This window comes from Eumetopias jubatus, unplaced genomic scaffold (assembly GCF_037043125.1).
Source record: "Eumetopias jubatus isolate StellerSeaLion01/CBP00866 unplaced genomic scaffold, mEumJub1_p1.0 scaffold_13, whole genome shotgun sequence".
NCBI lineage: Eukaryota > Metazoa > Chordata > Mammalia > Carnivora > Otariidae > Eumetopias > Eumetopias jubatus.
This window is the reverse complement of record NW_028274819.1, coordinates 48,730,389-48,742,680: the sequence shown is the minus strand read 5'-3', so window position 1 is coordinate 48,742,680 and position 12,292 is coordinate 48,730,389. Positions and strand designations below refer to the sequence as shown.

At 48.9% G+C, this 12,292-nt stretch overlaps 1 protein-coding gene across 1 annotated transcript in view; it reads right to left on the bottom strand.

The window, feature by feature from the left end:
* Positions 1-3,651: 3,651 nt before the first annotated feature.
* Positions 3,652-12,292, bottom strand: part of DENND5A (DENN domain containing 5A) — a 112,336-nt gene continuing 103,695 nt past the window's right edge. The window contains exons 16-23 of the mRNA XM_028116802.2: positions 10,904-11,025; positions 9,550-9,695; positions 8,845-8,963; positions 8,275-8,456; positions 7,530-7,612; positions 6,917-7,040; positions 5,994-6,162; positions 3,652-4,682 (exon numbers count right to left, since the gene is read on the bottom strand). Of these exons, the coding sequence (XP_027972603.1) occupies positions 4,499-4,682; positions 5,994-6,162; positions 6,917-7,040; positions 7,530-7,612; positions 8,275-8,456; positions 8,845-8,963; positions 9,550-9,695; positions 10,904-11,025 (1,129 nt within the window). The 3' untranslated portion in view covers positions 3,652-4,498. The remainder of the gene's footprint in view (positions 4,683-5,993; positions 6,163-6,916; positions 7,041-7,529; positions 7,613-8,274; positions 8,457-8,844; positions 8,964-9,549; positions 9,696-10,903; positions 11,026-12,292) is intronic.

Here is a 12,292-nt window from a genome sequence, read left to right as displayed (position 1 = left end):
AATTAAGCACTTACCCTGCCTTTCCTATAAACTCTACTGAGAAATCAAATACATGAAGGGCAGCATCTCCTTATAAAATTATTCCACCTAATAAATGAAACAAAATGATAGATCAGAATATCCCCATGTTGCAACCCTCCCCCCCGTGAACTACTTACAGGATGATATTTGCTAACACCAAAAAAAGTGAACACCAGACATGATGTGCCTCCTGATAAACGAGTACACCACAACCTAGAGTCTCCTCAAAGGGATCAATCCGGAGGCAAATCAGGTCCCTGGATTTTTTGCTGTTTTACAGGGAATACAGTTGCTGATTTACAGGGGATGCAAAGGATAAAGGAGCACATTGAACTGCACCACCAGCACGAAATTAGCAAAACCCAGGCTGTGGGAAACTACAGATCATACAGCCCAGGTTCTTCAAGAGACAAACTGTAAGGAAAAGAAAGGAGTAGGGGGAGCCCTTTAGATGAAAAGACTTAATAGATGCATCAAGTTAAAAAGGAAACCAATTCGATTTCTATAGTATGTAGGGATGTACACTTGGGTGATAAAAACAGTAAAAAAACTCAAGGAAGTGGTTAATATAAAGGTCACAAGGTTGGAAGGAAGGAGGCGGCTGCTCACTCTGTAATAATCCACTGAGTTCAGTTGCATGCTCGTTGATTTATCAGTCCCTGAAATCTCAGAGTCTGAGAAGCCCTGAATTAGAGCAGGTGCAAGAGCCAAAGCAAGCAGCACTTGAGCTGAATGCACGTGATCTACCCAGGGCTGCTGGAGAGGCAGTTGACTCAAGTGTCCTTGAAATACTGAGCTACTAAACACGCCTGTGCTCCTAAATCACACATCCTTCCAAAAAGGATTTGCAGATTATAAAGCAAAACACAGTAGAAAGTGAGGCATTCACAGCAGAATCAGCTGTGAGGAGCAGAGAGATAGACAGTCCCAAGAGAGCCTCGATTTCTAAAACAGGACTGACACTCACCTTCTCAGCAACGTCTCCTGGAAAGGGTGTTGCTCCTGCACTGTTTCGGCTGACTGAGGCTGCCAGCACCCTCCACTAAAGCACATAACTAAGCACATGACACCCACCACACAGAGCCATGACCGGTCAGCTGTACAAGTTCTGTCTGTACAAGACCACATACAGAAAGGGTCATTTAACTCTAACTGCCATGAGCACTGGCTCCAGTAATCAGCACCTAAAAGCTGGAAGAAGATAAAGAAGAAGCACTGCTAGGTTACCTAAAAGAGACTCCCCCCCTTATTCCCTGAGACATAAGGCCCCGCCATGGGGTGAGTCGGCTGTGTGTTGTCTGCGATTTTCAGGCCACACACTGCACTCGAGACACACAGTTGCCACATCTCAGCCCAGCAGTTGTGCTCTGACCACAGGTTTCTATGTCTCACGTCGTAGGAGGACCCAAAGCAGCAGGACTCGTCTTCACGGGTGGAAGTGTGTACTAAGAATGCCACACACAGGTGACACGGCTCTGGTGACATGGTGCTGGCAGCATGTTGTCTCTCCTCAGTCCATATCTACCAAGCACCAGCAAAGTTCACGAGCCCACAAATCTGCTCCCCTCCCCGTCTGACTTGACTCTGGCACTAGACTTCCCTGAGCGTCACAATCTGGCTGGCTCCTGCACATCTGCACACCTGTGCTCACACGGTTCTCACTACCTGCAACACCCACTCCCTCTGACAATCCCCCACCACCCTAAGCACAGCTCACTATGGTCACTACCTTCCCTGGTGTCCTACTGCCCCACAGCAGCACTTGCCTCTGAGTTCCTTGAGGACTGGGGGTCTGGGTCTCAGTCAGGAGCCAGGGCTTGATACAACAGGGCAGTAACAACCACTAAGGTTCATCTAGCACTTACTGCACACCTGACCCTGTTCCAGACTTAATGTGTAGTCAGGTAGTAATCACAACCACCCTTTGTGGTGCAGGTACTACTATCATTCCCATTTTACGGGTGGTGAGTAAATGGAGGTTCAGGAATTAAGTAGCCTTCTCTGGATCACATTAGCAGTGCAAGGATTTAACTTAAGGACTTTTGGGTCCATAGTCTGTCATCTTATCCACTGCCAATGAATTCATTTATTCCACAGATGCTTACTGTGGAAGTAGCCAGCTGCTACTTTGTGAATGGATTGTGTCCTTCCCTCATAAATCTAACATTTAGAATTAGCAAATAATTAGTACAACTGTTGCAGGTGTTAGGAAGCAAAATAAAGTAGAATAAGGGGATAAAAGTGACTGATGGGACTTGTTAGTGTTTTAGAGTGGTCAGGGTGGGCCTCTCTGAGGACATTTGAGCAGAGACATGAATCAAGCAAACTAGTAGTTGTCGGTGGAAAAGCCCCAAGCTTGGAGTGAGACAGTTCTCCATGCAAACCACTTATCGGATGTGTGGCTTTGGGCAAGTGACTAAACTTCTCTGACATTGAATTTCCTCACCCATAAACCAGTGATAATCTACACTTGCCTTGCAGAGGTATGAGGAAAAGGGAGAAGTATGTATGTAAAGGACCTGGCTTAAGGTCATTTCTGGCCTAGGCCCACAACAGACATACATGCAGCGAGTTCTATGCTGCCCTTCTCGCCCAGCCAGGAACCTCCCTTCCCCCTCGCCACCCACCTCCCCAGCTTCCAAAAACCTGCAGACTCCCATGGCCCACTCACGCTCCCTGCTGGCAGGATACGGCACTGCAGCTGTCCTTAAACCCTCCAGTTCCTTTCCTCGCCTCTTCGAAAAGCCTTACCTGGGCACTCACCGCCAGCCAGTCACCAGGGACGGAGATGAGTGAGAGACCCTGTCGGACTCTCCAGGGGCTCAGAGCCTAGGGAGTGGGCCCAACATGAAAACAGCAACAACCCAGAGAGGAGGTACCAGCATCTAAGCAACTACAGGAGCACGGTGACAGAATGATTAAATGTGCCCACGAAGGATTAGGGAAGGCTTCATAGTGGGTGACTCCGAAAGTGACCTTGAACAATGAACAGGAAGTAGGCACCAGGGAAGGTATTCCATCCAGGCAGGGAGAACATACAGGCAAAATCAGGGAAGTATAAAAGAGAATATTAATTGGTTTGAGATCCTCTATCTGACCAAGCCACACTTCTGGAATTTCCTGCAAAAGTAGCTTGGCTGAAGAATAAAACTGAAGGAAGCTGGTTCCCAGGACCCTCATAAAGCTCTACTATGTACCATCTTGGGAAAAACAAATGCTTCTCTCAAGAAAAAGGTTTTTTTATCCTGAAGGAAGATAGTGTCTCATGTACCCTATGTTCCCACACCTGGTCTTCCTTACCCTTCAAGAAATACCCCATCTTGTCGTCAACTGACAACCTTTGCAACCTTGGCCAGGTCCCTTCCCCTCTGTGCCTCAGCCTCCTCTTCTGTGGAGTGGGAAAATTAACTTATGTGCATCCTTCTCAAAGACCCATTTGAGTTATGAACTACGAAAGCTCCTGGTGCTGCAGCAGAAAGGACCCAGGAGACGCCAGGCCCTGAGGGGGCACCCTGGGCAGTTGAGGAAGGAGCCAAGGCAATGCTACAGCTTCTCACACTCCCATGGACCAAACGGCACCCCTGCCACCCACTGCTCACAAACCCCCATAAAAGTCAGGGATCCATGCAGTTTTGTTTCAGGTGTTTTATTAAGTGGGCCATACTGTAGCTGGTTTCTAGGTTGCAAAACAACATAAATTTAACAATAATAACATAGCCAGTTAGACTGTGACAAGCTTCTTCCTTCCTTAAAAAAAAGAAAAAAGAAAAGAAAAAGATTTAAAACACAAAATGGAGAGTTAAATAAATAAGAGGAAAAAAAAGGAAAAGAAAACCTGTTAAAACATGCTTATGTTTACTTCTGTGCAGCTGTGTGCCAAGAGGAAACGTGATTTTCTGCACGATGGTGCATCCTGGCATGTCTCCGTTCCAAATAATACTGACAGAAAAAGAAAAGATGTGGGACTGACTCATCGGTGCTTGCAGAGGCACTACTAAAAATCCCTTTGATTGGAGCTTGGGGCTTCCTGCTCAGCACACCTGTGTGTGGCCCATGAAAGCCAAATATCCATAACAATGTTAATATAGAAAACATTAGTTTAAAAACAACGTGGGATGGCCTCATGCCCAGGCGGGGGTGAGGCAGCAGAACTGCCTGCACCGTGCGCGCCGCAGGCTCAGTCAGGGGAGGCCGCAGGCTCCCAGCACGCGGCCATGGCGAGGGAGGGCACCAGCTTCAAAATAAGCGGCACCAACCTCGTCTCCCTCTCCCTAGCACTCTTTCACATGAAAGTGTGTAAAAAGCAAATCAGCAAATAAACTCTAAAATAGATTATTTATTCCAAAAATCCTCTACTTTTCTTTTTACAGTGAGTGTACATCTCCTGTCTCCTGCACAACTTGCTTAAATCCCTTGGGAAGAAGGGTCAGAGCTGCAGGGTGAGTCTCTCTCGGTCCTGTTAGCTGGTGCTGGGAGGTCAGATGTCGATGCCCTTGACAAGGGATGTCTCCAGCGTGATGTTGAACTCCTGCAAGGTCTGCAGCACGCGGATCAAGGAATTGACAAGTGTGTGGTCTTTGATAAGCGCCACATCCTCATACATGTGTGCAGTGATGGGGCAGTCAGCCAGCAGGGCAATCCAGTGGTGTAGGAGGTGATCTCTGGCAGGGAAGGATCAGTCCGGATGGATCAGAAGGGAAGGGGAAGGGAGACAGTTAGTACAAGGCCAAGGGGTAAACTTGCTCCATCACTTCTTGAACAAAGTCTGAAGCCGGAGAAGTGGACAGCTTCCCCCAGCCCCCTCTCCCTCCATCACAGTGCTTGGCAAAGACACCTTACATGGCTTTAAACGGCTCCTACTAGGTACTACTCAGCCCCAGGGACACCACCCAACCTGACCCAAAGTGACCCATTTACCTGCCACCAGGTCCACACCTCCTCCCCTGCCTCCCCCTGCCTCCCTAGACAAGCCCACCACCAAGCAGACACCAGGTCCAGTGAGTACCACCTCTTCCATCTCAATAGCCAATCTGTCCCAGAGCAGAGATTTAGTAGTTTGTCCAAGTTCAGATGGCTAGTAAGTGGCTGATCTGAGAATGTGAACCTAGTCAATCTGGTTCCAGAGTCTGTTTTTAACTACTCTGCCAACTTCCTCCCTTCCTTGGCCCAAATGAACTACTGCCTTAAGTTTATTTGGCCTTCACACTCTCACCTGACCCACCGGACAGCCCCTAACAATCTTGCCCACTCTGATGTATATCATCCATGGTATCAAATTCATATCATTTCAGTCCCCTGATTAAACAACTCTGTCCTAATATGGAAGGATTCTCTGCCCCAGCTCCCCGAGGCCTCTATCCTTTCAACTGTTTCCTACGACTGCTCTTCCTTCTGTTATTTCCTAACCCCACATCCTTTGCTTCCTTTGGGACTTCTCTGCTAGTTCTGTCTGCTTCAAACTCCCTCCCTACTTCTAACCCTTCCATTAAGGCTCACCTCAAATACCACCTCCTCCCTTCTCTGATCTTTCTCCTCTACAGCTTCAGCATAACTTATGAATGCATGCTTCCTTTTGGCACTCTCACAACCTTCTGCTTGATACTGTATTTAATTAGGACACGTAAACTTTTAAATGGCAAGGACCATGTTTTATTCAGCTCATTCCCCCTGCCTTCTATAACGCCTGGCGCATTCAGATGGGTGCTGAAGGAATGACTTGATAGACTCTGCTTCAAATTTCACCAGTGGAATGGTTTTATTCCTTCCCATCAAAATGGGCCCCCACACACTCTCATCCCCACCCCTCCGTATCCTCACACATATGCTTCGTACATGGAAATTAAGGGCCTCCAAGGCCTCACCTGCCCAGGGGCATCTGGTCATTAGCCACTCCCACCCCCTGCCCCATGTTAGGCCCCAGCACCACCTCCAAGGCTGGGTGCTGTGCACTCCGGGCCATGAGGCTGCAGTACCTGGCTCCCAAGCACACCAGCATCTGAAACTTGCCGTCCTTGCCTATGTTCCGGGGAGTATTATTGATTGCAGTGACAAATCGGCAGAAGTTCCGGGCCCTTGTATGCCAGTTTTCCTCAGGGACAAGTTCGTTCTGCTCCAAGGTCTCATAATAGGTTTGTGCTTTTTCTGTGAAGAGTAGAAAAGCTTGCCAATGACAAAGGCTCACAAAACCAACCTATCCCTAACTGTCCTGCAGGCCACTAACCATGGGTCTCTCTATGTTGATGCAGGTAACTTAATGTAACATGAATGTTCTGACATCACTGGTCACATTTCAAAATATAAGGTCCCTATTTTTTTTTTTTAAGATTTTTTATTTATTCGAGAGAGAGTGAGAGAGAGCACAAGAGGGAAGAGGGTCAGAGGGAAAAGCAGACCCCCCGCTGAGCAGGGAGCCTGATGTGGGACTCGATCCCGGGACTCCAGGATCATGACCTGAGCCGAAGGCAGTCGCTTAACCAGCTGAGCCACCCAGGCGCCCAAAGGTCCCTATCCTTATGTTTTAAATTTCTGTATGTGGTCCTTGATATAAAGATGGTTCTTTCCCTAGTCTGAAGATTAAAAAAAGAAGAAGAAGAAAGAAAAACACTCTTGAGGTAAAAGGTTCTTGCACGAAAATTCTCCAAAAAATCCAGTGGGTACATCACAGGGCTTGGACTCCAAATACTATCAACTGGCCTTTTGGATCTACAAGGAAAAAGTGTGAGGACTTGTTTCTAAGTCGTCAAGAAAAGCCAGAGCAAACAAAAACAGATCTAATTTGAGAGTCAGCTGGTTTGGCTTCTGGACCTCAGACTCCAGTGGTCAGCACCCACATTGTGTTGATGAGTCCCCATGTCTCTGCATGCTTTTCCCACCCTCACACCCTGGCTCAACTCACCCAGGAAATCCCAAATGAAGACATTTTTGAAGAGCCGGGGGGATTTAAATCCATGCTGGAAAGCCTGTTCCAGGGCCGAGACAAGGCCACATTCTCCACAGAGCAACAGCGTCAGACTGCCTCGCTATGTAAAGAAACAAGAGAACGCCAGGCTTGCCTCAGCCAAGCTGCCTTCCCGCCACTGCTTCCCCAAACCCACAGTCCACAGCTGGGGAGCAGCAAGAGCCTGGCTGGGACCTTGTCTATCTCCCCAGCACCTGGCACGTGAGTGGCACAGAGCAGCTCCCAGGGCACAGCTGCTCAATAGAGGATGGATCTGGGTCCCCCCAAGAGGGACAAAGCCAGAGTGACCACTGCTCAGGGAGATCCAGGCAAATCCAGAAGAGGATAGGAATATACACTGTTCATTAGAGGCCCAGGGACTCTGCTGGGTCATTAGTATGTAAGGAAAACAGGGTAACCCAAGGCAGAGGCCCCTGAGGAAGGAATCTGCTCAATGTCAAACTGAAGCACACAACCTAGACTCTGGGTTGTCCACACTACATGGGCCTGGAGAAAGATTATTCTCTCTTACTCAATATAAAGCACTGGGTTGGAGGGCAGGAAGGCTCACCTCTTTCTCGGGCTTATGGAAGTGCTTCACGATGCCATTGACTGCCTCCCCAATGGACTCCTGGATCTGCCCGGTGTTCAGCTCTGATAAAAATCAAGCAGACAACCCTAACCAATCTCAGAAGCTAACAATGCTTAGCTGACTGAGCACAAGACTGAGAACACAGGAAGGGCTCATGGGAGAGGCAGGATAGCCTGGACCCTAGGAAGAGTGGCTCTTGCCCATCCACCTTTGTTGACGTAGCCCTTGCTAAAATCTTGGGGGAAAAGCAAAAGCTAATACCTCAGAGTTCCATCTCTAAGAAAGTCTGGTAAAGTTTATTTTCCATTTTACCCTGGAACTTCTGGCAACCAAAAGAGGGCCAAGACTTGGCTGTGAGGCCCAGGAAAAAGGAAGGAGAAGGCCAGAAGGCAGACCCCTCTCCTCTCTAGAATCATATATAAATAGTACAGAGGATATAGGCCAGGTTGCATGAGCCCTCCCCTCTCCTTCCAGGCGTCTAAGGAGTGTGACACCCACCCACCCCCTGACACACACACACACACACACACACACACACACACACACACACACACACAGATAGATGAGAAGAGGGTGACAAATGCCTGTGGCTGCTTTCTTGTCAGAAGTGGTTCCTGAGGCAGCTGCACAGGCTGGGGTCTGGACTCCCATATCAGGGTTCCCAAACATCTGCCCACATTCCCCACCTGGGTGGCATGAGGGCCCAGCCCCTCCTCCCACTTACTGGGCTTGTTGTTGGGTGAGATGGTAACGAGCCTCCGGATGACGCTGGGGGACTGCTGCAGGGGTGGGGTCCGGCACGGCCTCTCATCCACCTCAGGCTGGGACGTGAGCAACTCCCCAACCAGGACCCGCTCCAGGCTCCCGTCATCTATGCCTTTCCCCAACCACCGACCACATGGGAACCTAAAGGTCAAGCAATGGCTTGTCAGAGCTGCCAGCCCCTCCAATGTCCTTCCCCTTGCTGCTCAGCAAAAGCCATCAAAAAGCCAATCCCTGGAGACAGGCTCTGAAACCAGGCTGGGGATCCCTCAAGGCCCTGTTCATCCACCCCACTGTGCATCATCGGGGAAGCCACCTGAATGATGGGTGGCCTGGAACCTGTGTACAGCAACATCATATGTCTTAGCTTGGAAAACCCCCCTTCTGTTTCTTTTCAGGTGCATGAGGCAGAGCCAAATAGTCTACCACGACCTAAAAGGTCTCCTTGAGAACTCCACATACCCAGGCATCAAACCCAGCCCCTGGTATACCTTGCCCCACTATCTTAGGGCATAGCTGAGGGAACACTTACTTGTAGGTATGTCCTGTGATCTCATTCCTGACCATCACATACTCCACCAGCCATTTGGCATACAGCCCAGAGTTATCATGGCCTATCTGTACCGTAGTGAGCTTTCCCAAGTTCTGGCACTGTGAAAAAAACAGCCAAATAAAGAGGGCGGGTAGGTCAAGAAAGTAAGAGAACAGAGAGGCACTACTCAGAGGCACAGATCTGACTGGCTGCCTGTAACCTGGCCCCTTCGCATCTATAGGGAAGAGCTCATGGCTCTACCTACCACCAAGGCTGGTGGTACAGCACTCTCATGATGGGAAATGACTGAGAAAGATGCTACTATCTGCAGAGAACAGGGCCTACAAGCAGAAGGGTCTGGAAGTGGGACAGCAGTCTGAGATTCAGAGGTCTCTGTGAACATTTGGGCTCAGCAACTAAAGAACTCTTGGGGATTTCTCAACATGCCATGGGCAGGGAGTTATGCAAGTCCAGATGGGGTAAGTGCCTTCGAGTCAGAGACCGCTTAGACAGGGCAGGCTCCCCCATTCTTGGGTCAACCCTTGGCTCCAGCCTCTGATCATCTCAGGACAGGTCAAGTGTGCTAATACATTAATAGTATAAAAGCAAGACCACCATAAAACCCTGCAGAAAGCTCCCATAAACAGTCATTGCAAACTCAGATCCCGAAAGAGCCTGGGGTTGTGATACCTAGATAACACATACCTCAAAGGTCATCTCTAACACATTCCTGGGAATCTGCAGGATCTGTGTCTCACCCAGTTCTCCCGAAATGCAGATCCACGGATTGGCGGTGAACATGGAGCCCCCCAGCTTCTTGCTCGGTACAATCAGGATATGGTATGGGATCACTGTTTGGGGGAAGCCACAAAGGCATTGAGGGAGATAAGGAATCCCTCCCATACCTGAAAGGGCCCTGACCTGCTTGCCCAGGTGTGCTGGCATGCTTACAGCCCCTGCTGTACTGGCCCCAACAGAGCCAGGAGCAGCAGGTCCCAGGACCTAGTCTCTGGCTGGCTTAAAATATTAGCCAATCCTACCCTCAGTCTCTCTCCTCTCAGGGTTACCACCCAACCATCAAAGATCCAAGCCCATCTGCAGGCTCAGAGACTAAGCGAATTTGTTCCTTAAATAATATCACCAACTCCATGTTGTACTGAATTGCTTTTCAGAGCACTTTTCAATCTATCATCTTGTGAACTCTAATAACAATCTCCAGAGAGGTCCTATAATGCCTTTTCTGAGGCACTGAAAGGGAAATAGTTTCCGCTGAGTCTCCTAAGTTCCAGTCCAGTACGGCTTCTCCAGCAGCCTACAACATTCATCCCAGAGAGGGAGGATGGGTGTCAGACAGAAGCAAGAGTCCATGCTGCTGAGGCTTCTGAGTCACCCGTCAAACAACTAACCATGGGGCAAATTCAGAGACTAACCCCTAAGGAAAAGAGCATCCTGGTACCAAAGAAAGATAAGGCTCCAAAAGCCTTCCTTAGACCATACTGAACCGTCCTTCCTCATGCTGCAAACAGGGAGACAGGCCCACAGCAGAGGTCAACTCTGCTCCCAGAAACCTAATGAATTAGGGCAGAGCAGAGCCTGGACCCAAATCTCCCACCACAACCCGGAGTTCTGTTACTTCAGGAAGAGTCATTTTTCCCTGTGTGCTGGTCTGAAACCTTCTAGGATGCTGAATCACTCTCTGAGCCCAAAACAAAAGGGAGATTTCTTTACAGGTGTGCAAAGAGGGCAGTGAACTTCACCACACCACCCACCTCCACTCCACCTTCATTGCCTTAGGCCCCCAGGGCAGTGCCTAGAACAACAGTGACAACATGATGGCCAAAAAGACTGAGCTCCCCAGGTCAGAACAAGAGTAAGAAGCTTCAGAGAAAAAACCACCTCCACAGAGGGCAAATGTACCTCTCTCCTACAGAAGCAAAAGGCAAATAGAAAGTGCAAATGACAATCTTCTTTCTTTAAAAAAAGGGACAGTGAGCTAGCCTTATGCAGGCTCATGAAGACTGGCATTGAGAAGGCTAGTGGGGAGCACAGGGCTACTCACGGATAGTTGTGAAGACATTGGTGAAGCAAAAGTAATCGACGGCATTGAAAGAGAGGAGGTGATAGAGGAACTGCTCCTTCTCGTCGTCACAGCGCAGGAAGGCATAGCGCTTGTACAACTTTCTGTCGGAGAGGATGCAATACATCAGTCCCCCGGCCAAAAGGAGGGGAAAGAGGCTAGAATTACTCAGTTCTGGAAGAACGCTAAGGGAAGAATAAGACGTCAAGCTTCAAGTTCTGTAGAGTCACCTAAAAAAGGAACAAAGCCAGCTACTCCATCTAAATGAGGCCTAGAGGGAAAGTGACTGAAACTACAGCAGAAACAACAAAACCAAACTCTACCTGTGTCCAAGCATTGATGTTACCACAATGCAGTGTCAGAAGTCATGGGATCCCCTTTCCTAAATCCCCACTTCCAGGGGCTGGAAGTGTCACCCTTCAGGGATGGCACAGGTCCTCTCAGGCTTCTAGCTAGGGGCATCACCCCAGTGTGTGGTGTGGGAATAATAACGGCAGGAGGTCTGTGAACCCCAATCATTACCAGGGCCAGCCTCAGACCCTCAGCAGACCTAAGACCCATGAGTCAAAACACTGCTCTGAATGTGAATGTAAGCCCAGGACAGCTTGAGTCAATAAAGGGAATGATCCAGGTCACAGGCAAGGAAGAGCTACATACATCATGTCCTTCCTCTCTTTTCAAACTTTCTCCCATCCCCATCCCCACCCCCACTTACTCATCAAAGGCCAACTCCTTTGCCTGACATTGTAGACCCTCTCCAACAGCAATGACACCTTCCCCAAATAGAGGGGGCATGAAGAGCCAAGTGCACAGGCCTTCAGCACAGAGAAAAAAAAAGAAGGTAACTGTCCTGGTTGCCAAGATTGCAATCACTGTGGCCAAAGAGATGGATTCAGTAAATCTCTGAAAGTTTTACCTATAAGGTACACCCAAGAGATTAATTCACCATCCAGGGCCTACAATGTACAGGTGCTGGAGAGGGAACACCTATCCTCAAATACAGTCCGGGTGAATAAATCAGGTAAAGGCCATGGTATAAGACTGCCCATAATGAGTTGCCAAATGAAAGGCTCTCTGTGGGAATTTAAAGAGCCATAAGCCTCAATGGTCCTAGATGAGGAGAGGCCTAAAGGACAGCACGAATTTAGACAGATCTTGCAGAAGAAAGAGGACAGGGTACGGAAACCAGTTTGGCTGGAGTTGAATGCTCAGGGAGATGAACAGTTAGCAATGAGGCTGAAAGGCTGGGCTACAGTCAAATGAAGGAAGGCCCTAAATAGTCAGCCTAAAGAGTTTGCAATTTGCCCTACAAGTAATGGGTTTCTGCAATTTACCCTGGAAGTAAAGGGAAAGCCACAGCGGTTTCAGAAA